The sequence below is a fragment of the Anas acuta genome, chromosome 8 (genome assembly GCF_963932015.1).
Source record: "Anas acuta chromosome 8, bAnaAcu1.1, whole genome shotgun sequence".
Taxonomy (NCBI): domain Eukaryota; kingdom Metazoa; phylum Chordata; class Aves; order Anseriformes; family Anatidae; genus Anas; species Anas acuta.
Window position 1 is genome coordinate 20,005,587 of NC_088986.1, and position 23,891 is coordinate 20,029,477.

A 23,891-nucleotide genomic window follows, 5' to 3' on the forward strand; every position below is an offset into this window, starting at 1 on the left:
GGATGGCATCCTCTCTTCATGAGAGCTTAGGAGAATGTGTCCTGTATCCAGCTGGCCTCCATAGAAAGACCTTTTTGGGGCTAACCAGTCTGTATTACAGCTTTAGAAGCTCAGACTGCTCCAATAACACAATTTCTTTGCCTGCAGGAGCTGGCTGGTCTGGTTTGAAGGCTTGGGCTGCTTGGGGGTAGTCCCATAAAAAAATTCACATCCTCTTACTGCCCTTATTTTGGGGCTATACCCAGCCCTGCAGTGGCTGTGCCTTAGGGCCAGAACAGCTTCTCAAAGCTTCTGCCTTGCAAATTTGTGGACAGGGAGGTTTGCAGTGTGCCCAGGGCAGAACTTCAGTCCCAGAAGCATGCACTGCCTTGGCATCACTGGCTTGATGGGGACTGTGCTGTTGATGTCCATGCCAGGACCCATCTGCTGTGTTACGTCGGGCTCAGCACAGCCACTGCTGCTGCTGGCACTTGGAGGGCTGAACTCTGCACAACGCCGCTGTGCGGAGCTGGTGGAATCCTCACCCACTTCCCCACTGTCCCCCCCACTTCCCAGTGGTGTAACTCAGCATTCAGTGGGCTACGGAGAGAGAAGACAGCGTCTCACTGCACCGGGTGCTTGCTTAGCAAGCAGCCATGCTGCTTTTGGTCATTGCTTCTACCTTTCTTGGCTGAAGAAATAACACTCAATGAGAATCCAATTCTCCCCTCCTAGGGGTGTTTCAGGAGCATGTGGGACAGTTTTGGCAAGCCCTGGATTGCTCCAGTTTAAGGGATGATCAACTTGACCCCCCCACCCCCGGGGGCAGGTTTCATTTTTGTTTGTTTTCATGGACAGGGAACTCTGCAGCCACTCACTGCCCCATTTGGGGAAGCTCTGGCCCTGCTGTATGCCTGGTGCAGACAGCTGCGAGGAGCTGCAGACACCGTGAAATACTTGTCTGATGAAAATCAGCTGGGGCTCACTCTGTGCTGCAGACCCTCCACAAGGAGGAAAAAAGCAGCGTTTTGAGCTGCAAAGTGTTTTTTTTCTTCCTCCTGCTACTTTTTGCCCTTGGGGAGAGGAGCTCGACTGTGTTCATTAGCAAGGCGAGGCCATTAAACTTGATTAAGCTAAGCTGTTTCTTTAAGAAAACATCTTGGAGCTGCACAGCTGGCTGCAGACAGGAAGGCACAGAGCCTCTGACCACTGAGCTCTCCCGCTGTCTTATCTAGGGCCAGGGCACAGATACAAGAAAAATTTCCCCATGAAAGTAAACATGACTGAGAGCTAGAGATACGGCACTTGATTACAGTTTTGCAGTAATTTATTTTTGTAAAAAAAAAAAAAAAAAAAAAAAAAAAAAAAGCAAAAAGTTTATTTTTTTCCCCTGTTGCATGGACTTCTTAGGAAAATAAGAGGTCTATGCTGAAATGAAGTTGCAGGGAGGCAGTGCAGGGGTGGCTGCAGTGCAGGGCCCACGTGGTGGCGTTTCTGTACCGTGCTGCTCTCGCCTCCTCACCACGGTGGGTGCTGTGGGGTCACCCCGCAGCCCCTTCTTGGTCTGGCCGAACTGGGGGAGCAGTACCTGGCCAGGGGACGGATGTTTCTCTCTGGGATTAGGTGTGGCAAAGCCTCATTCTCCCACCATTATATGTTGCTTCCTGTTCTGGGGGAGGAGGGAGCTGCTTGTTTCAATGGTCACAAAGTGAAGTGGGAAATAAGGCACATATGGGGGCAATTTAAGCCCTGCGTGAGGAGGAGCCTGGCCTCAAGGCTGTCACCAACGCAGCCAGATGGAGCCAAGCCCTGTGATGTGACATTAGCGTCACCGCCCTGGTGGAGGCGGACAAACAGGGGCCGGGTGACAAAAGTGACCGCTGGGAACTGGTGGCTTTCCCACCCGGGAGCTGGGAAAATGGCACTGCCTTTCCTCGGGCTGGATGTGGCCACGTCCAGCAGCTCCATCCAGGCTTGTCCTTGTGGGTTTGGCTTCTCCTCCCCAGATGTCTGGCTCTGGTTGGCAGCTCCAGTCTGCACCAGGGGCTTTAAAAAGTGGTAAAAAGCAGGAGGATGCAGGGCAAAAAATGGATGTGATGAAGCCTCTGATCACACCTGCGCATCCCTCGCTGGCAAAGCAAACTGGGGGAGACAGAGCATGGTGGGATGGAGCGTGGGGTGCAGAGGAGATCCCCAAGCTCCTCAGGAGGTAGGTTTGGGGGGAGCAGAAGGTTAAACCTGAGCAGGGCTGAGAGCTGGGTGTGGGCTGGTAGCTGCTGAGGCCGGCTGAGCTATCGCTTGTCCAAGGACGTGATGGAGAGATGAGGATGATGGGGATGGAGATGGGTGCAGGATCCAGCTGGGTAGGAAGGACAGGATGTACCCTCCAGCACATCCCAAATCCCAGATGCAGCTGTCTCAACAGCCATGCAGCAGCTGGGAGAGCTGCCCGCCTGGCCCCGGCTGGCAGCGGCGTGTGCTGGTGGGTCTGCGCATGTCCCAGTGCGTGGCATGGGCCGAGAGAAGGGCTGAGTGTGCCAGGCAAGTGTCTCTGCCGCTCCGATACCGATTCAGTGTGCCTAGCCCCCGGCAGAGGGGGCCTTTGGTCCTGCTCTTTAGTAGTCATTCAATAAATAACACTAATGCCCGTAGCTGAACTGTTACACAGCCTCAGGTTGTGTCTCTGCTCTTGCAGTAGCACAGAGGTGGTGCAGCCTTTGCTGCAGCACGGTGGGCTCTTCAAAGGCAAGTCTGCACAAAACAGTCTTTCAAGGAACATTTTTGAAGTGCTGGTGCAAAAGGGCTGGTCTTGCGGCCTCCTCGCTCCTTCCTGCCTCTAGGCTGGGTGGTAGCATGAACTTCTGCTTTGCTGCCTTAACTTGGGTCCTGAGGTCTCTGAGGTCGGGCTGAGTTGCACCTTGCGGTGCTCTTATTGCCTTTGGTTTGGGGGCCAGAGGGGACAGGATGCCTCTGTGCTGTGCTGTAATGCTGCGCTCAGCTTGCTTTGTGACTCCAAGATGAGGGGGTGCACAGCCTGGTGGTGGGTCACCCCCAGGTGCTCGGTGGGACCGGTGTCCGCACACACGTGTGTGTCCTTCACCGGGGTTTTGAGCTTCGGGCACACCGCTGCAGTGCGGGACACAAACCTGCGTCCAACTGCCTTGCTCTGTGCTGGCCCTTTGGTGCTGGGCTCTGCCTCTTCTCAAAGTCACTGTGAAATGGCAGCAGTTTTGGCATCTCCTTGCCCCTCGTAGTGCGCAGCTGGAAGGACCGGCAGCATCTGCGGGGACGGACCGTGTGTCCTCTTGTCTGCTAGATGGGCAAGGATGGCCTCTTGTCCAGCAAGAGCAGCTTGGGCTGAGCTGAGATCCACAGGTCCTCTTCATCCTTCTTCTTCTTCTTCTTCTTCTTGTTCTTGTCGGCGTGTGGCTGCCCCTTGCTGCTGGGGCCGCCTTTCTTCCTACTTTGCCGCCGCCGCCGCCAGCTGGAGAAGCAGCAGTGGCAGCAGATGAAGATGGACGCGATGAGGACGACGAAGGGCAGGCCCATCAGCACTACAAGGCAGACAGTGTTGAAGACTCCCTCCTTGTGCTTGGTGCGGATGAGTTCCAAGATGGAATTAAAGAAGGAGCTGATCTTCTGCTCCATGTTGCCCCCTGGGCAGCAGGCTCCCTCCGCTTGAAGGCCCCTCAGGATACTTTTGGCTCCTGTAAAGAGCTATCGGGCTTCACAAGTGGCTCTGGATGGTGCCTGCAGAGACAAGAAATCACACAAGTCAGTTGCCTGCACCCTTGGCATTTTTTTCCTTGGAGCTGCCAGCACGGCCAAAGCCTCTGCAGGGAGAGAGGTCTGCAGTCACAGAGGGGTCCGGCCAAGCGTCCCTCCAGCGAGGAGCACTCAGTAGGTGAGAGCCTGCTGAACCTGAGCACATCACCTGTGGTGTGGTGCGGGACCCCAGTCCCCAGAGAGCAGCCCTGCACCCAATTCCACCTCTGTGTGAGCAGGGGCTGTCTGCAGGAGTGGGATGAGCCTTGGCCCGGGATAGAGGAGTCTCTGTGACTCACCTGGGAATTGCTCCAAGGCTTGGGCAGGGCTGAGGAACATTTTTGTGGCATGACGTGAGGTTTTCCTCTCCCTTGGAGGGAAAGGTGCTGCTGAGCCCCAGGTTTTTGGGGAAACCCTCCTGCAGGCAACCCGCCGTGGAGGCAGGCAGGGGTAAGGGAGCTGCTGCCTCCGCTCCCAGCTTCCCTCTGGTCCTGCCTTAGGGCCAGACAAAGCTCCTCTGGGGCCTTTGAGTCCTGAATTTGAAGTTTTGGGGTCACTGAACTATGGACTGTGCAGACAGAGCCAGCAGGAGCAACATCAGGCTCTAAGACCATGTTTCACCCTTGCTGCGTGTTTTACATTGGTGTCTCAGCCTTTGGTATTCAAGCCCTACAGCTTCTCCAGGGAATACCAAAATCCCAGTGTGCACCAAAGGTACGGTAAAAGGAAAACCAGACTTTCACAGGGTGACAACTCAGCTGTACAGCCTGAACCCCAGTGATGTCCTGGAGGGGCTGCTTGCCATCACCAGCAGCCAGACCAGGGCGAAGTGGAGAAATTTTGAGCAGAGCCAACAGCCACTGGCAGCTGGGCTCCGCTCAGATGACCCCCAATCTCTGGGTCTCTGGCTGCTCCTGCAGAGAACACACTCCCCCAGGAAGGAACAGGGACAGCCCTGGCCTGCTTTTGCTTGAAGCTTCCATGACTGCGGTGCTGTCACTCCCCGCTCTGAACCACGCTTTTTGCTGTTGCAGCACCTGCGGCCTCGAGGATGCTCGTGCACGCAGCACTGTGGGTTTCCGCTGCACTTTGCCATGCACATCCTCCCGCCTAGCCTCACAGTCATACGCCCTCCTAGTGACCAGAAAAACTACCCCGTCTGAAAAAGAAACCAGAAGAGCCCCACCTAGCCCTAAACATAGCGCTTGTGACACCCCCAGAGGAAGCAGGGCTCTCTGTCAGGGGCGGTATCTGGGCAGGCAGGCTCCAAGGGGCAGCACCAAAGGGAAAATCCTGCCTTTGGAAGCGCTGCATCTTCTGCTTCCTGCACGCTCCAAGGGAAACTAAAAAAGGGTTTGTTCCCAAGGGAGGTACAGGACCGTCCCCTGGTGCCCATTGCTACTTCTGCTGCCCCCAGGTTCTGCACGGGGGGAAAGCAGAGGGCAGCTTCTTTCAGATGCTCGGTGTCCCAAATTGCCTCCTCTCGGAGGCCTTTTTTTAGTAGAGATGTCATAAAGGTTAAATGGCAGCACAAATAAACAGAGCAGCTTTCCCTCGGCCTGAGCCATCTGTGCAAGGCAAGTTTGCCATTTATCCATAAATACCCTGGCCATTCATTATCCAGGCAGGAACACTGGCTCCTATGATACACTTAACTCCAAAAAGCAAACAAACAAAACAACAACACAAGACCAACAACCGCCTTAGTTTCAGACAAAACAGGATGTACAGTTTTATTCCTGCACTGAGCTGCTTTGTGTTTACTGCCTCTGAGCTTCAGAGGAGGGAAGGAGGGCTGGGACTTCCTTTTAAGCTCATAATTAATTGTTTGCAGTTTAAAAAAAAAGAAAAGCGGAGCCCTTTGAAATGCTTCCACTTGAAAATGGATCTGAATGTGCTGAAAAAAAGCCCCGACTGGTTGATTTTGGGATGTGCCTGGCCCAGAGGGACCTTCCTGGCTGAGGCATGTGGGGAAGCAGTGGAGCAGCGGGTCCCAACCTGAGCCCACTGACGAGGGTAATGGCACCGGGGGCTGTGGTGCAGCAACCCGGCAGTGTCCCTCCGAGGGGCAGGCAGCGGCCCTGGCACTGCCCTGTGCTGAAACCACAGCCCCGGCCACCTCCGAGCACGGCTCCGCAGCTGGTTTATAAACGCCTTTTCTTTTTGGTGTGCGCATCGCCCTTTGTTTTGCGGATGAAGAGATATCTATGTGCTAAAGAAAGGGGTTCTTCAATTTTAAAGAACAGAGGGGAGGGGAGGGCAGGAAAACTGGTGCCTTTGGAGCCTGTGAGCGCAAGGGGTTAGCCGAGGCCACTCGTCGCTAGCTCAAAGGCTGCCTCAGTGCAGCCTCACCATTTCGGAAAATGTCATGGTGTCACTCAGTTTGGTGAAGCCACAGCATCTCCCTCCAAGAGAGAGGATGGAGAGGGAGAGCTGCGTCCATGCTACAGCCCCTGATGGGCCTAAGCTCAGAGCCCGCAGAGCTGCTGGCGGGAGCTTGGCTGTTTTTCTCGGTTGAGGTATGGGACCAAAAATTGGGCCAGGGAGGTGCTCAGAGACAGGGCAGTGTCTTTGGGAGGGCTGCTCAATGCCCTGCTAAATGAGCTCTTTGTTTTTGGGTAGCCAGCACTGGCAGCACGTCAGGGGAAAGCTGACACGGTAACTCACTTGGGAAATCCTGTGGCGGGGACGTGGGGCTGGGGCTGCTCTCCGTGCCCCTTGTATAAGGTTTTATTGACCGTGGGTGCCCAACGTCGGCTCTTTTAACTGGCGTCGGCTGGAAGCGAGCCGATTTTCAAGGGCGGGGAGCATCTCCTGCGTTACGGGCGGCCGTGGGTGGAAAACAAGCACAAAATGGGGCCAACCACGCTCCCGGCTGGGCTGGGGAGGCAAAGGAACCAAAACACAGAGTTGCCTTGGCAATGCCAGCTCGCCCATGCCTGAGACTGAGCGACCGCAGCGCTGGGGCCAGAGGTGAAGATTGCAGGGAGGCGGCAGCTCCCTGAGAGCGGGGCTGGGACCTGCTACATGCGGACTTCTCCCTTGGGGCCTGCTGATACAGCTGGCACAGGGGTGGCAAGGCACGCACAGAGGGAGGACATCCACTTCCCCTTTGCACCTGCAGGCTTGAAGGGAACCCGGGTGAAATCTGACCCTGAGGGCCAGCGGTTCCCTTCCTAGCCGTGCCTGCACACTGCCCTGCTGGGAACCAGGCATAACACCAGCCTGGCCAGCCGGCATCCCCAACCCACAGCAGGCTCGGGAGATGTTCCTCAAATGGTAAAAAATCCAAAAGCACGCCAAAAGCCACCACCCAAACCCAAACCCAAGCGAGCCTTCGCCTTTCTCCCCCTGCCACCCTTCCAGCCCGCAGCGGTGCCGGCGCTCCCCCCCCCAGCCCCAAAACTCCCGCTGCGGGCTCTGGATACACGGCGCAGAGCCAAACTCCGCCGTGAGCTCGGCCCCATCCCTGCGCCCCCCTCCCCATCAGCACGGCCCCGGCCCGGCCACCCGAAGCCCCCCGGCGCTGTCAGGGCTCCCGCAGCGCCCCCCCGGCCCGCAGCCCCCAGCCCCTGCCCGCCCCCGACCTGCGCTCCGAGGCCTTCCTCCGTCTGCCCCGCGTCCCCGGCCAGGTGCTCGCCCAAGCTCCGCCGGGGAGGCGACGACGACGCCGGGGCCCCCCCTCCCCTTCCTTTCCCTCCGCCCTCCCGGGGAGGGAACGGGCGCCCGGCCCCGCTGCCTCCGCCCCCGGCCGGCCCCTCCCGGGCCCCCCCTGCCCCGAGCCCGCCCCCACGGGGGCGCCCCGAGAGGGGTTTGGGGGCTCCACAACTTTATTTAGTTCTGGTTGAGCAACGCCAGCCCCTCAGCCAGGGCCTGGGGGGCAACGTGGAAGCATCCCCGGCGTCGCCCTCAGCGCCCGTGCCCCTCACGGTGCCAGCTCCCGTCACGGGGCACCGCGATGGCGCTGGGTTGGCACGGGAGGCTTCACGCAGCCACCGGCTTTTTGGGGGCTCGGAGCCCACCACCTGCTCCTCTCACCCGTCCGCCACGCTGCCCCGCAGGCCGTGGGGCCACCCTGGCTCCTACAGCGTGTGCTGGGCGATGGCAAAGGGGCACCCCCTGGGCAGGAGGTGCCCAGCGTGCCCGGGCGCTGGGGACGCCTTTGCTGTTTTTCAGAAGCGGCACCGAGTAAGAGGAAGCTGTGACTCAGAGGCCAATGAATCATTCCCACGCCGGATTTACGCCACTTTTTTTTTCTTCCTCCTGGCCCTCCAGCTCAGGCTGAGGAACCTGTGGAGACCTTTGTGGGAGTTTTGGTCCCTTTAAAGCTGGAACAAGACCTAAAAGTTTAGGAAAAGCTGAAGTGCCTCTGGCTGGCAGAGAAAACAGCGCCAGTAGTGCATCGGCGCTCCAGGCGCGAGCCTACGCATCCCATAGGAGCCACGGGAGCTCACAGCAAATCGCCTATTTTTACCCAAAGCATGCAATCCCCCAGGACTTTGTTTTTAACCCAAATCAAGGGCAAAATCGTGGCTGGAAAGATGCATCCCACAGCCGAGAGCTCTTTTTGCCCCAGCCCCTAGCCGACATTAACGGGTGTGCATTTGCTGCAGCACTGCTTTTCAGGCAAATGTTTACTACATTCAATTGCAATTGTTACGTGATGTTAATTCCTCCTTGCTCGGACTTGCCAGCAAACCCACCGCTTGCTGCAAACTTTTCCCCATCGAGGTGTTGCAGCCTTGCACCCTCACCCCCAAATTTCCCGATTTTGCCTCCCAGGCAGCACAGACAGGAGCGGCCGCAGGCACGGGCACACCTTCCCCTCGGCTCTCTGTTTGCACACACTGGCCCAGCTTAAAGTAAGCAATGGAAAACTCTGCTCCCAGGGAAACATTCCTTTCATTTTTCCCCGATGCTTCTGCCTTTTCCTTCCCTCTACCCCCTCCCAGCTATAAAAAAAAAAAAAAAAAAAAAAAAAGAAAAAGGGAGGCTGCAGCTTAAACACCAAAAATAAAGCATGCCCAGTCACTCACTGGATAAAAATAGCAGCCCTTGGTATTTATTTGAACAGCAGCAGTCGCCTTTCCGGCTTTGGAGCAAAACCTGAGAGGTGGGAGGAGGATGGGATGGGCGATGCTTTGGAGGAGAGGGTGAGCATGGCACAGTGCCTTGGCTGGCATCATGGAGCTTGGGGTCTGGGGGGCTCAGTGACAGCCTTTCCTCTCCCAAGGTTCGCTCTGCAATTTGTTGAGTAAGTGGGAATGGGGATCCCAGCACCCGTTGCCTCCCAAGGCTGCATTTTTTTTGGGGGGGTGTCAACCACCTGCGTGGGAACAAGCCATGCCAGGACACAGCCTCGGTGCCCACGGGGTTTTCCTGCCCCAGGGTCTGTATCTGACCTGGCTTCTCTCCATCGGGATTGCTGGCTGCAAGGCGGCCTCCCGGGGGTTAACGGCTGTGAGTGGAGATGCCGGTTGGGTTGGTTGGATTTCTTTCCCTTTATTATTATTACTACTTTTTAATCTCATGCTGCTCTGAACACCTGGTTTCTGCCTGATGCTGAGAGCTGCCAAAATTCCCTTTTAGGCAAAAACACGTTCGTGTTTGTGGGAGCAGGGTCGCAGCTGGCTCCCCCCTCCCAGCCGTGCTCTTTCCCTCAGCTGAGCAGTGCCCCTGGGGCCCCTGTGTGCAGCACCGCCAAACCTGAGCCCAGGGGAGCAGTAAGAGCTGGGTGAGGTGATGCCATTTCTTTAATGATAAGCAGCTGCCTAATTAAAAATAAATAAATAAAAATGCCAGTTGCAAGTCGTTTCTTTGGGACATGCCACTTGCTGGTGCTCTGGGGAGCTGAAGCTCGGCTCTGGCAGGGCTGGACCACTCTGCCTGGTGGCACCGGCCCCACCAGGGGCTTGGACCACCTCAGATGGGACTTCCCAGATGTGGCTCATGTCCCACAGCCCTTGGCCACCTGGGGACTTTGGCTGCTGGAGCTGAAGTTTAACCCGAATCTTCCCTGCTCCAGGAGCAGCAGCCCAGGATTTGAGGTGTTTGGGGTGTTTTACAGGGGGTCCCCATGTGCTGCAGACCCCTGGCTGCCAGTGTTGGTTGGTGGCACTGCCCCGAGCTCCCCCTGCTCACGCAGGCTCTGCGGGGAGGACAGCAGCTGGGTGCCTGAGGAAACGAAAGCGAGATGCAAATTGTGGGAGGTGAAAGAGGCAAAACATGCCTGAGGCCTTCCTCTTACAGCGGCTTTACCTCTTCTTGCCCCCCCCAGGAGGATGCTGGAGCTGGTGGGCAGGGGCAGCTCTGGGTCACCGGTGAGGAACCGATACGAGACGGGGAGTGGGCAGATGCTGGCTGCTTTCAACATGACTCGGGTGCCCTGGGGACGTGGGAGCAGGAGGGTGGCCCAAGGGCCTGGGCCTGTCCGCAGCGGCAGGGGGACATGGGATGCTGGCACTCCTCCATCCCTCCATGCCACTCCTCATGCCACGGTGCCCCTTCCTCCCTCCCTGCCCCCAGTTTCTCTCATCTACTCGTCAAATCACTAATGATAGGATTTCCCACCTTATCACTCCTTCTTTCACTTTCTGGAGGGTTTTTCTTGCAAAGCTGCTTTCTTTTCTCCCTCCTCAACATCCTCGTTTGTTGTGATGTCACCAAGGCTGGGGACAGCATGGGGACAAGGGCCTGTTGTGGACACCAAAGATGGCTTCTGCATCCCCCTCGCTCTGGGCACAGGGACGAGGTGACGGGCAGAGAAAGGAGGATGGTGGGGTGGCTTCAGGAGAGGAGGTAGCGGGTTAATACTGCAGCTGTTCAGGCTCTGGGTTTGGGACTGGTCTGCCAGCCTGGTCGGGGACCTTTGTCCGTGCTCCCGATGTTTGCTGGTGGGACAAAGTTCCTGAGCATCGCTCATGCAAGAAGGGGACTTTGGTAAGAGGGCTCTGATGAAACATTTCAGGACAAAGTGCAGGCAGCGGGGCTGGTGGCTGGGGGCTCTGCTCGGGCTGGAAGAGCCCCGGGGGAACGTGGCTGCCGTGCACAGCCCAGGAGGGAGGCGAGAGATGTGAAATGGCACCACGCAACTACACCTTGTTCAGTGCTGGATAGGGACCCTGGTGGGGCTGCCATCCAGCTCACTCATCTCTAAAAGGCTTTGTGGGCCTTGCTTGGTGCAAATCAGAGCCATTCTGGCCCTGGGCCTGCACTGGGCCATTGCCAGAGCAGCACACAGGGGCTGTTGAGTGCAGGCAGTGCTCGGCCAGGGCTCCTGGCAGCGGGGGGGCTGTGGCTGTGCCCCATGCACAGCGGTTCCTTTTTTTCTCTCAAGTTGGAGCGAGAAACAGAAGTTTAGAAACCACCACCAAGCAAATTCCCCTGGTTTTGTCTCTCCAAAATTAAATTTCACAAATATTGTAGCAGTCTGGCAGAAGGGCTTCTTTCAGGCTTTCTCATCCCGGCTGGCAGCACAGCGAGCATGGAAATTCAGGAGGAGGAGATCTAAATAAAGCCTCTGTGCAAAATGAAGGGAAACTTCCCATGCTCTCTGAAATTCAGACTTGTCCTGGAGATTTTGCTAAATTAAGGTTTTATTCTTTTTTTACCAGGAGCACGTTCTGCTGGTGGAAGGAGGCTGCCTTGCAATATGGCTTTTGAGGGGTTCCTTCGTGCTGGGGACAGATTCGTGTTTAAATCAGGAGGGGGCTTTAACCAAAGGTGTCGGGGTCTCTAGCTCCACTCCTGATCACTGGCACTGGTTGGTTTCTCTAGCTGTGAACTGCAAAGCTGAAGACCCCTGGGAAGTTGAATTTGTGAACAGAAACTGAGGCCAAGGAGCAGCTCTGCCCCCGGCTTGCTCCTGTTGTACCAGGAGCCTAAGGACCAGCCCCCCTGACCCGATTGTGGGGTCTCTCTGTTCTTCTGAATGGGGTGCGGGGGTAACTTGGTCCGGAGAAGACCTCAGAGGCTCAGGTCCCTGCTGCCCCAAGCAGATAAGGTTGCTCAGGGCTTTCTCCAGCTGGATCCTGAGAACTTCCAAGGATGCAGACTGCCCAGCCCCTCTGTGCTGGGGTGTACCCAATGTTCCTCCTTGTTTAAATTTATTTTTATTTTTAGCCCAGTTGCTCTGCCCCTTGTGTCTCAGTTGCTGTGTTCCCCCTTCATGTTTCTTTGCACACTTGGCAAGCATGAAGACCACGTTCTCCCAGCCTGGAAGAACCTCGTGGCACAAACCCCTGGCACCCACAGCCGAGCTGTTGGGACACAAAAAATCAGGAGGGGCCCTGGGTAGGTCCTGGGTAGGAGAGTCCCTGGTGGGAGAACAGGGTCAGGGCTTGGTGCCTCCTCCCAGGGTTGGATGGGTGCTAGGGGCAGGGGACACGGACAGGCGGGGACACAGACAGGCACACAGCTCGCTCCTTCGGTATCTTTTATTAATGTATAGAAAATGCATTAAAAAAAGGAACTATACATAGCCTAAGAGCGGTCAGGACTAAAAATACTAGTTAACAATGGTTAACAAGCGTCGATCCCATTCTCCCAGCTACGTTTTCATTACGGGGTGGGGAGGGTTGTTTAATATATTATTTATTTATTTTCTTTATGCATTTATCTGCTTTCATATTCCCCCTCATTTGGCTGCAGTGGTCTGTGTTTTAGTTCATTAGAATCTGTCCAAGGGATTTCATTGCCTCTATTCTTCCTTTGTATCTGCGTGTGTTTGTTTTTATTTTCTTATTTATTTGTTTTGGATTTTTGAAGCAATCAGCACAATTGCAGTGTAATGCCTGCATGCAGGGGACTGCTTTCTGTTGGGCTGGTTCTGTCTCAGTGCCACCATCCCTCCAAGAAGCTGCTGGCACCTGCGGAGCTTTGGGCTTGCACCCCCAGGCTGGGTGCCGAGGGGGCCTGGAGGGCATAATTTCCCCAGGGACGAGCCTTTCCCCCCCATACCCCCAGACCTCTCCCCTACAAGGGGCAGGGAGATGGCACCATCCCCACTCGGACACCAGCTGGTATAGGGAGGGGGGGAAGGTGGCCCTGGAGGGTGCAACCCATGTGTGGGGGGCTCGGTTGGGTGGTTGGTGGGGCTGGGCTTGGCCCCGGGACAGAGCCTTTGGTCAATGGGTGTAAGGATTAAAGTTTTTTTGGGGGGGTGAGAACTCTTTGTTGGCAGTGTCTGGGAGGGTCAAGGCTCACGGGCACTGCTGGGGGTGTGTGGCCACTCCAGGAGTGGGAGCTTTGGCTCCTGCTGAACTCCATCAGGGTGCCCTAAGCTCTGTTTCACATGGGGTAAATATCCCCTTGGGAAAGAGGTGAGAGTACATTTAGGCTCGTACTGCACTTTGAGATGCCCATGGTGAAGGAACACAAAGAGAAGGAGCAGAGGCAAAGGCTTCTCCCCAGTCTTTGAGTGGCACTGACACTCCTCCAGCATCCTTCTGCCAAAGCCCAGATATTTCCAGGGAGGCCTCTTCACTAAATTATCCATCTCTGAACACTGTCTTGAGGATCAGTGTACTGAGAGTAGCTTTTCCTTTCAGGCCTTTTTTCTTTGGCTGTGTTTTAAAGCAGCACACGGTTGAAAGATGGGCTTCAGGTCAGCTGGGAATGGAAATGGAGGGAAAGAAAACATCGGGCAAGAGATGAGAAAGCTCCTTGGTGTTTCCTTCTAGGGTTTTGGGGTTAAAAGTGAGATGTGGCTTTGCAAGGCTGGGAGGTCCTGTGGGTCTTCTGCTGGGTGATGGACATGAGGTGGCTCTGCAGGACCGGTGTGGGTTGGGGAGGGGCTTCAGGTTCGTTCTGGGGTCTAAGACAAGCCTGGGCCATACAAACTGGTTGGGCAGAGCCCAGCGATGGGCCACGTACTGGAGCGATGTTCTCTTGAGATGAGCACCGTGTGGGACCCAGCCTTCATTCCTGGGAGTGTCAGGCCTGAGCCACCCTGATGAAAGACAGGGCCAAAGTTGCTGTATTTGGAGAATGAATTCTGAAAAAAATGGCTTGCCCTTTTCTGGGTGATGAAGGATACAGAGAGGCTGTACTCAGTCATCTGGCCACTCTGTAGCATCACCATTAAACACAAGTTTGCTTGAAGCCACTGGCAGGAGCTTAGTCCAAAAAAAAAATGTCATCGTGAGCTGATGAAAAATAAATTTCTGAAAAACTGCATCTTGTCTATGGACAACGTGAACGAGGGGCAATGGCCCAGAGGATCTGGTCATCACTGCTGATCATTTGCCTGGGCTTGGGTTAGGTTGTCACCAGGAGAGCAAAACTGCAGTTTGTAAATATCTTTCCTTTCCAAAGATTTTAGCAACTTCAGTGTTGCTTCACCAAACTAATGGAAAGGCAGCACCCTGCTGCCGTGTGTGAGACAAGGGATGCAACGACAGCAACGCCCGGGTGAAGGGTGCCTGAACCATCAGGACAGCAATGGAGAGAAGCCAAGCAGGCAAGAGCAGACCAAGAATCAGGGAGGAGCCAGCGTTTTGCACTGGTGAGGGCCCCTTTGTTGTTCTGAAAGAAGCTGTTTGGTTTACAATAACACTGGAAGGTTGAATATTATCTCCAAGGGCGTCCATCAGACCCGGCAATGGGGTGGTGTCAGCCGGGCTCTCTCATCCCAGCCACAGGACTTATAAGAGGGATGACAGATTTAAGCAGGGAGGGAGGGACACATGTCAGGAAACCTGCTCAAAGAATAATCAGCCTCTTTGAGAGTCTTCCTTTGAGCCTCCTGGAAAAGCAAGGCAAGTTTTGATTTTCTCTTTGTTTTGTGCTTATGAAAACAGAGGTTTCTTGCCTTCCCCTTGATAACAAATGCTGAGTTCCCGATTTCCCACTGACGTCTCTTCATTTCACCTGGGTGCACCAGCAAAAAGCACCGTCCGAGACAGGAGATGAATGCCATCCTCTGTAAGTCTCTGCTCCTGGCTATAACCACCACACAACAGTGCTTTTGTTAGGGCACTTCTACCTACCAAAGCTTGGTGGTGGGGAAAAATGTTACCGTGCTGGTCAAGTAGGAGGCTTCTTCACCTTTAATCAGCTCTACCTGATGCCACCTGTTGGCTCTTTGGCTCCTAAAATGGGGTGGGCTGCTCAGGAGGTGTGAGATACTGCCATCAGTGACACTGCCTGTGTCAGGTCCTATCATCTTGCTCAGCTGGCTGCTGCACCTGGTGCCTGATTTAATGCTGATGGGAAGGAAGAAGAGATGCCTCATTTCTGCACGAGCTGCAGCATCCTCCCTGTGGTCAGATGGCATGTTGTGAGCTGACTGGCTGAAGGTCCAGACCCTGTATCCGATCCTGACCTGGGGTTTGTCTGAGCTTGTGTGTTGATGCACAGCATGCATGAAGAGGCTGTGTTTCCTGCTGGAGGCCTTTCTTCAGCTCCACAGCAGTGACGAGTAACATTAGCAAACCAAGGAGCATGACCACGAAAGAGACACTGGCCTGAATTATAAGCTACTGCAAAGATGCCTTTATGTTCCCATCTGGAAGATGTTTCTTGAGACAAAGCAGCTTCAGTGTGATCAAATCAAAAAGCAGTGTTTAGCATTTGTAATGCTCCCTCAGCTGTGAATCCAGTGATGAGCTGCATTGTCCTCGGGCGTGTGGACAAGTCCCTTCTCCGAGGGACAATGCACAGCATTGACCACAGCCCTCTGCAGAGGAGTGGATCCAGAGAGATGGATGCTTGGGTTTGTGAAGGTGGTGCTGATAACAGCAGAGCACAACCAAGGTTACCTGAAGTTTCTGTCTTCCTTAAGATGAGAGAAATTAAGGATGGGAAGGGTGAACATGTCTGCCTTTCATAGGTCTCCAAGTGCTCCGAAGTCTGAATAGACCAAGACTTCCTTCAAAGAGGGGAAAGAACTGATCTCCCATTGGAAAGATGGTGATACCAAGGCACTATTTGGGTCCCTCTTGTGATGGCAGAGAAGAGGGATGGTGTAGGAGAGGGAAGGGACTGGGTGTTTCCCAGCTTGCATATATCCTCCTTCAGCTGCTGGCATCATTCTCCACTTGCTGGAGGCCCCTGGACATGGCACCTGGGCTGGGCTGGGGTTGTGCAGTAGTTTATTGGTTGCTGGTCCTTCTCTGGGGCTCTTTGGTTTGCACCCGGTGACCTCGGTGAGTGACAATGTCATGGCATACAGAGAAAGCAGAGGAAACAGGCCCTAACAAGACTGCCAGACTGCACTAATCTTTTTTTTTTTTTTTTTTTCTTTTTTCCCTTTTTCTTTTTTTCCTCTCCCAGCATACGAGTTGTGGGTTCTCTGTGGCTCACCTACGTATGCAGACTTTTTCCAGGTCTTCCTGGTGACCCCTGCAATAACCAAAGCTCAGGACAGGATGCCGGGGAGAGAGGTGACCTCCTGCCTGCTGGGGGAGCTGGTGCCCGTGGGGTGGCCCAGAGCTGGTGGGGTGGCCCTGGCCACTGCTGGGGTGGACATGGCTGCACCAAGGTCCCTGTGGGGAAGGGTTCTGCCATGAGCCCTGTGGCAAAAGCATCTGACAGGGTATTGTTGGGGTATTGACTTCTCTAAGTCTTTTAACAAAAATATCAAAGATCTATCGGTCTCTTTCCTTTCGTGTTAAGGGCCAAAGTACTGGGGTAGGGAGACTGGAAATTTGGTATTTCTCTGGGACAGATGCAAAGCAATGAGGTCTTTCCTCTCCCACAGCCCTTGCTTGTGCTGTGGTTCCCTCCAGGACTTATGAGGGTCAGGTTACTATCTCAGAGGAGCAGTATTTTTTTTTCCCCCTTTTCATATTATAAAATACAAACAAATGACAGAAAAGGTCAGGTGGTGGGAGAGAGGGTTGGCTGGCTCAGAGCTGTAGGGACCGTCGCTTCCTCCCAGAGATGTTACGGTGGTTGTAAGGTCGCATCTTCATTTCCACGAAGGGGATGGAGAACTCGTGGCCTTTCCAATGGTACCAGTTAATTCCCTGGCAGGAGGAAAATAGAGGTTCAGGGTAAAGAAAGACCTGTATGTGAAACTAGAGTGAAAGAGGAAGGAAACAAGCTTGACTGCCTAGAGAAGCCAGAAGGAAGAACCTGCTGCAGTGGGAACAAGAAGCTCTTCAGCTGCTGTGGCTTTGCTTGTTTTTTTCTCCCACACCTCAAAGGTTCCTGGTCGGGTTTGATGTATGCATTTTTCAGTGTAACTTAACAGCCTGCTATGGTAAATAACCAAGGCAGCCAAAGCGAGGCATGAAGCCCCAGTAGCTCAAAGGAGGCTTCCCTTGTTCTGGCTGCTACATAGTCACCACAGCTGTGATCTTCACCCCACTAACTGGCCACAGGGCCCCAGCCCCAGCTTGCTGCTGGGCTGGGTCCCACCACGAGGAGTGATGCTGAGGGTTCACAGCCCAGCTTGGCCCTTACCTGGCTGTGCCGGGCCTCTCCGTACTTGCCATTGAGGTTGGTCCGATGGCAGTTCTTGTACCACCAGGCCCCCTTGTAGGACATGGCACAGTTGGTCACAGCCACATCGTTGTCCCTGTCCTTGGTGGAGAAGGGGCGGCCCTGGTGGTAGGTGAGGGAGTCCCCTGCAGAAAGAGATGCTGTTAAGGGTGATGGACAAACATGCTTGCTCTTGGCTTGCATACCTCAATGCCCAAGCCATCTGGTCTTTCACAAGGAAATTGGGGTGTTCTGGTGTGTGTGGCAGCCTATCGGTCACCAGCTCCAACAGCTGAAGGCTGGCGGGGTGGTGTGGGAATGACGTTTACTGGAACTGCCCATAGTCGGTTCATCTGAGGGCCTCTGCTGTTGAGTTGGGATCAGTGCATACCAGAGCAAATCCTAGAGCCTATTTGGATTTGGTAGGTAATTTGGTAGTAATCTGGGTCTGGATCTGAATTTCAGTGCTTTAGAAATGAACGAACCCCCTGATTTCTTGCAGCCTGCATCTGCTGTGTAACTTCAGGACTCTTTCATCCTCCTTCCCTCCAGTTATACAAGGGGAACTTCTCCCACAGCATTTGTCTCTTGAACCAAGATGTTTGGCTTATCTTTTTTCCTCTGGGTAAGGGGTGTTTTGGAAGGCGCATTATGTCTTTTTCTGCCCAAGCCACCTCCTTGCTATGGGGAGAGCAGCTCCTTTTGGGGAAGAGAAGAGCACTGCATGAGTGCAGCTGCAGAGGTGGAAGCCCAGAGGGCTATTAAGTCCAGGGCTATTTTTCTTCCCAAACTGTGGGAAGAGCTTTAAGCAAGGTTGATCCACACAGGTGAGCTCATGGAGGCTTGCAGTCACTGGACACTTCTATCCCAGCCAGAGGGGCTGTAGCTGTACCTCTACTCCTCTTCTCAGGGAAGAGACCCCATGTTCTCCTCCCTTCACCCACCATTTTTTGGTGGGCAAAGCTGCTGTGTCAACTGAGCAAACAGGCATGAGTGTCCTTGCAAAACTGGCTATGGTCTGGTCTGTGTGGGACAAACCCATGCAGAGGATTTCACATTTTTCTGTGGCTGTAGGGGAGGGTGAGAAACACACCCTGTGGCACAGCATCACTAGTGAGCTGAGGAGGCTGTTGAGTGAGCCTCCACCTCTGACAATTGACCTGATAATCTGAACAGCAATGGCTCTGATATTTACTATCTGACCCTCAATGGAAAATTCCCTATGTCCTTAGTGTGATTTATCAGCCTGGTTTACGTGATGAACTGCAGGAAGGCAGGAAGGATTATGGGTTTGCATCTTGCTGCTCCAGAAGAGCAAGCTCTGATATTGGGATTCCCTTTACAGCTGCAGAGCCATGGGTGGCAGGGTTTCCCTACTCCACGGGAGGGGCTGTACCAGAAGTGCCGTTGTAGTCTCCTATTCGGAGCTTGTAGAGGCTCCGGGAGTCGCCGATGGAGAACTTGTCGTAATAGGCGTACGCCGCGTCCTGACCATCCCTCATGTCTATTCGCAGCTCGTAGCGCCCCTGGGACGTGATCTTGTGTATGTTGTCCAGGCCTGGAGAGACAAGCAGTGAGATGTGGCACCTGGGTCTGCTCTGAGAGCAAACAAGAAAGCTCCAGGCAAATAAACTGCTTCTGGGAGGTGAGAGCAAGGAGAGGAGCCAGAGAGCAACTTCTGGTTCAGCCTTTCTCTCTTGAGGCACTGGTAGGGGCTGAGCTCTGTCCCCACTCAAGCTTCAGCTCCCTGTGGCTATGGGAGGTGGGCTCAAGTCTCAGCTCTCTGCATGCTGCTGAAGCTGGGGGGAGCCCTGGTGCTGCTGGTGTTGCCCACCCACCTTGGGCTTCAGCTGAGGCATGAGACAGAGCGTGGCTATGCTGCAGGGCCGGCTTGTGTTCAGATCTTGGGGGAGAATGCTCCATTTCAGAGCTGGGTCAGATCTCCTATTCCCCCCTTTCCTACTTCGGGTAACTCACTGGCTAAGGCTGGGAGAGATCTTTGAGATGTGGTCCTCCATCACAACTTCTAAAAAGGGAAAGTGCTGCCTCATGAGGAGCCCCATCATGACCCCTCCTCAGCTGCCACACGGAGCACCCAGGGCACCTTCACAGCGTGCTTTTTGGTCCCATGCCCATGTGTGCTTTCCCGACACAGCATCAGGGAACAAACAAGGGAAAGAAAAGGGTCTGGGGAGTGCAGGGGAGTGGTGAGAAGAGACATCTGGGGCCGGGGAGGAAATTGTGCCAACACAGTGAGCTCAAACCTGGCACCTCGATGAAGGTCTTACCCAGCCAAAACTCGTCCTCCAGGTTGCCGAAGCCGACGCGGTAATCTGCCCATTTCCGGAAGAAATCGGTCAGTCCGTTCTGCCGCCTCTGGAAAACCTGCAGCAGGGAAAGCCGGAGGAAAGCCCGGTGAGAAGTGGGACAAGCTAGCTGGGCTTTGGGACACACACAGCCCGGGGCGTGCTCTGCCCTTTCACAGAGCCTTTCAGGAGAGAAAACTGCAGTGCCCAGCTGGGGACTGTTAATTTCAGCCATGCAGTCAATTCAGGTGCAGACAGGTAAGCTAAAGACAAGCTAGAAGATTATGGCATATTAATGCCATAATGGGCCTAGGAGGGAAGACTCAGCTTCAAACTCCCTGCTGTACCCACGGCACAGTTTCTCTGGCTTTCTAGCACGTGATTTCTGTTTGGCCAGCTCCTCTGTGATACCCAAGGGGATACTCTGAAGCAGAGTGAAATTTCCCAGCTAAAAAAAAACAAACACAAAACCACTGCAAGAACTCAGCGTTTGAGGAAGCACTTTTTTTTTTTTTTGGCCTTGTTTTGACTGTACATCTAGGGGGGTTTTGGGTAATACATGTGAGCGAGTGTTTGACACGAATAACATCAAAGTGCCAGAGCATTGTTTACCTAGGTTGCCAGTCCATCTAAGTCAAAACAAGCAGTGATTGTGCAGTTCAACAGCAAAACAGGCATTTGCCTCTGAAATGCTCCTGTGCAGACCCAATCTGGGTGATGCCTGACACCATCGTATTGCAGGCAGTGTGAATCATTCCTTATGAAAGCTCCTAGACATTAATTTCATTTCTAAAACAATAAATCAGCTCAGCTTCACTCACAGATTTTGTTCTCTAAAAGCACTGCAAATGTGTCAAATAAATCAAGGGGCATTTCTCCAAGTGTAACTATTATTACTGGAGCGTGGGCCATTCCCCATGGCGTGTGAAACGAAGCGAGCAATATTAAGCCTGCTCTCGTTCCTGCGCGGCGTGGTGCTCGGCTTTGCTGGCAGGATGGGGCTTGGCTCCTTTGCGATGGGGACAGCATGTACGGGGGCTGCAGGGAGTGGTTCTGTCACTGTTCCCATTGAGCTGCAGTCTCTGGGGTGATGTTGGGGCTGCTGTGCTGCTGGAGGTGCTGCCCGTGAGGAGAGCTGGGGGAGCAGCTAGGGTTTTGTCATGATGCAGGCAGTATAGGGCCACAGCACCTTCTTGTTCCTCTAGGAACAGCCTGTGTTCCCAGGAAAGACGCTATTCAAGCAATCAACATCTGAGGGAGAAGGAAAACATCAAAGCCTTCCCTTGGTGCACTCGCTACTCACAATCCAGCCGCCCCCGTCCGTGGTCATGTCGCAGTACACCTGCACCCGCTGGCCGAGGTCCCCGTTGATGGAGATGGTGTAGACGCCACTCAGCGTGTCTCCGTTCATCAGGTGCTGGGCGCAGTCCTGAGGGTTGGCAAAGATGCGGCCACCTGTAAAATTTAAAAAAATATATAAATCAGGCAGGGGAACAACCTTTCCACATGTCTTGGGCCCTGCTGGTTACAATCCAGGAAGGGTCTAACTTGGCTTCTGCCACGTCCCATGTTATTCTGCGAGGCGGTGGCCACTTTACATCCATCAGCATTGGAGAATGTAATGGAATAATCTCTGCATGTATGAATTAATCTCCTGCACATCCTGTATTGGAAAGGTGTGTGGTAACATCATGGTGAGTGATGAGGCTCACTTTTGGCCCATCTTTCTGCACTGTGTCTGAAACCCTGGGGTTTAAGCTGTCACTGGCGTATTTGGACAGCTGTGAAAATACCAAAACCTGTTTTCCTCTTAGGATTGCCAACTCTAAATAAGTTTTTATGATTTTACTGACTCCAGGGGAATGCTCCTGATCGATGTCCTTGTAAATGATGTCAGACTTGCACTGGGCTGATAGTCACTTCAAAATTGAGTAGGAATTCATTCACGTGAGATGCTGGAGATTGACAGCATGAGCCTTGTGGCCATGTTCCAGGTGTCCTCCGTTGAAGACATCTCATTTGGGGGACAGAGCTTAAGGGAGTCTCAACTGTGAGATCTCGGCAGCAATAGGAGGTCAGCACTGTGTTCATTTTCTTTCTCATTTACTGTGAAAAGGGGACCTGCATCTTTTTTTTTTTTTTCCTTCCATTGTCCAGATGACAGGGTACGGAGTAGGCAACGTGGATGTTGGCTTTCAAGAGCCTCTCAAGAGGAGACCTCAAGAGGGCGTGAGGGATGTGCTGCGTGCACCCATCCTGACTGCGTGACACCAGGACAAGGGTTCAGAACATCTGTTACTTCCCAAATCCCTGTGCCCTGAAGACCCAGAGGTGGTCGTTTTTTCCAAATATTGGAGATCCCCTATTTTTTTCCTGCCTCTGCAGTTTGTAGCACAAGGTCTGGTGAGACAGCGTTCACATTTTGTAGCATTCAGCAATGAAAACTGCTTCAAAGACATCCACTCTAGGCTCCCCTGAGCTCTGTGGAGATTACTTGTTTCTTAATTTATATTCATATCTTTAAGAGCCAAGCAGACCTTGAAAGGCATTTCAAACCACTATAAATTATAAATATTGTATCTGTTTCTTCCTTTTGTCCCATCTGTATACAACTCCCCAAGAACCTTATGCAAACATGAAACAAAGCGGCAGAGCTATTAATATGTCAGAGGGAATGGAGGAAACCTGGGATGTGTACTGTGAGCATAAGGAAGCAAAACATTTTAAATTAAGCCTTTTTTTTTTTTTTTTTTTTTCCCTTTCATTTTCTTTTTCTCCTCAAACACAACTCTTCCTTTTCTATGGGGTAGATAGGGAGAAATTGGTTTCCTGCTAACGCCTACCTTAAGGCAAATTAAACCTCTCTTCAGATGCTGCATTAGCTGGCAATAATGTCTCTAATGCCATCAAGGTCCCAAATTTTTGTTTAATGGAAGCAGTGCTCTCATTGCCTGATGTGAGTGGGTTTCTGCTGATTTCTCTTTGCTAAGAAGCCATCCCTGAGAGGTTCTGTCCCTGACTCCAGAGCAGCCTCGAAGATTACACACATTTTTCCGTCGCCTGCCTGAATTGCACTGGCTTTATGCGCCCACATAAGAGATGAGAAAAACAGGAGAGCCTCATCCATAGAAAAGAGTCTTGTCTTTTTTTTTGTTGACGTAAATAGTTTCTATTATCTCTTGAAAGCAGGTGAGGGGACCTTTGCATGTAACGAGGATGGGGAAGTGTATTCACAGCAGATTCAAAGAAAACTCTCTTAATCGAACTGGCAGCACAGATGGGGGGACTTTTGGTGCAGGGGCATGGGCATCATCCTCTGGCTGCTCAGTGCTTTTGAAGCCCAGCAGAAATGCAATTGTATTCAGCCCTGAACAAAATGCACTCTGGCCATTAAGTGCATGGTTCTAATGTGAACGGTTTGCAGAGGGTGGGGGCAACAGTGACATTTTCATCCAAGCTTTGTTCTTGCACGTGTGAGCACTGTGGTGGCTGTGAATATCTACCACTTGATTTAGAAAGGAAACCATTCCCCTTGCCTTAGCAGATCGTGACTTCTCTCTAATTAGATGGGGGAGGAATAATGTAACCAGACGAAATCGGTGGGATCACAGTCCTGAAGGCATACAAGCTCTGCTTTGCTCTGCCTCCACTAGAGGTGGTAGAGATGCGCCTCCTTGATATTCACACCAGGTCAGACCATGTCTACAGTGTAGGGAGACGAACCAGGTCTCTCCCAGCTCACTGTAAGACTGTGGTGGCACATGTTGTCAACTTTAATGTTTTTCCCTCTAGTTACCTGTTTGAGGAGAGGCAAGGGCAAGGCAAAGGGCCTGGTGGAAATGGGAGAGTGAGTGCCCAGCAGCACCATGGGTCATGGAAACGAGTACACCTGTGGATCAGGTGAAATGCTGCTTGAGGAGGAACAGCCCATAAGGGTGATGAGTGGTGCGAGCCTCACCTGTGGTGAAGGTAGTGGAGATGAAGCCGCTCCGCATGGCGTTTTGGGCAGCTTGCAGGCGCACGGTGTACTCTGTGGTCTCAGAAAGCCCCTCCAGGCGGATCCACGTGTCCTCGGCATCCACAATCAGCTCCTGTACATGGGTCCCAGAAGGAGGTAGACACCAAGAGCAACAGATGAGAAAAACGATGGGGAGCCTAAAGAGCAAGCGAGGAGGGAAGGGAAGCTGCAGCCCTTGGTGCCTGGCTGAGGATGCTGCATGGCTGCTTACGACCCCTGGACTAAGTCAGCAGGAGGCCAGTGGATCACCTTTGGGATGGTGCAGGTAAGACAAAGCTAGCTGGTTCAGATGCAGGAGGTTTAAATGCTTGCATTCTGTGTGCTCTATTTACCATCAGTGCTGGGACCTGCACATCCTCAATACTGGGCATGACTGATTGCCCAAGCCCTGTAAGGAG

The 23,891-nt window shown here is 53.5% G+C and overlaps 2 protein-coding genes and 2 long non-coding RNA genes across 12 annotated transcripts in view; 2 read left to right on the forward strand and 2 right to left on the reverse strand.

Annotated features, from left to right (window-relative positions):
- Positions 1–1,325: 1,325 nt before the first annotated feature.
- KIAA0040 (KIAA0040 ortholog) lies at positions 1,326–10,335 on the reverse strand. 3 transcript variants are annotated; one of them, XM_068690147.1, is made up of 2 exons: positions 10,315–10,335; positions 1,326–3,729 (listed from the first exon to the last, which is right to left on the reverse strand). In XM_068690147.1, the coding sequence occupies exon 2, from the start codon at positions 3,625–3,627 to the stop codon at positions 3,292–3,294; it is 336 nt and encodes a 111-aa protein (XP_068546248.1). In that variant the 5' UTR covers positions 3,628–3,729; positions 10,315–10,335; the 3' UTR covers positions 1,326–3,291. The 3 variants fall into 3 exon arrangements, with proteins under 3 accessions (XP_068546248.1, XP_068546246.1, XP_068546247.1); XM_068690145.1 differs by lacking the exon at positions 10,315–10,335 and adding an exon at positions 7,332–7,489; XM_068690146.1 differs by lacking the exon at positions 10,315–10,335 and adding an exon at positions 6,412–7,110.
- LOC137860193 (uncharacterized) lies at positions 8,917–12,219 on the forward strand. 2 transcript variants are annotated; one of them, XR_011098774.1, is made up of 3 exons: positions 8,917–9,791; positions 9,890–10,064; positions 11,358–12,219. It is a non-coding gene; the product is annotated as an uncharacterized lncRNA (long non-coding RNA). The 2 variants fall into 2 exon arrangements; XR_011098775.1 differs by having other exon boundaries at positions 8,920–9,791; positions 10,022–10,064.
- TNR (tenascin R) overlaps positions 12,166–23,891 on the reverse strand; it is a 31,529-nt gene continuing 19,803 nt past the window's right edge. The window contains exons 16-21 of the mRNA XM_068690144.1: positions 23,434–23,566; positions 20,779–20,930; positions 19,458–19,554; positions 18,566–18,727; positions 17,152–17,315; positions 12,166–16,712 (exon numbers count right to left, since the gene is read on the reverse strand). Of these exons, the coding sequence (XP_068546245.1) occupies positions 16,593–16,712; positions 17,152–17,315; positions 18,566–18,727; positions 19,458–19,554; positions 20,779–20,930; positions 23,434–23,566 (828 nt within the window). The 3' untranslated portion in view covers positions 12,166–16,592. The remainder of the gene's footprint in view (positions 16,713–17,151; positions 17,316–18,565; positions 18,728–19,457; positions 19,555–20,778; positions 20,931–23,433; positions 23,567–23,891) is intronic.
- LOC137860192 (uncharacterized) overlaps positions 23,562–23,891 on the forward strand; it is a 32,637-nt gene continuing 32,307 nt past the window's right edge. For all 6 annotated transcript variants that reach the window (XR_011098769.1, XR_011098771.1, XR_011098772.1 and 3 more), the window contains exon 1: positions 23,562–23,758. This is a non-coding gene — a long non-coding RNA (uncharacterized lncRNA). The remainder of the gene's footprint in view (positions 23,759–23,891) is intronic.

Excerpts from the sequence above, each read along its gene's own strand:
- KIAA0040 (XM_068690147.1), bottom strand. The coding sequence starts at position 3,627 with ATGGAGCAGAAGATCAGCTCCTTCTTTAATTCCATCTTGGAACTCATC.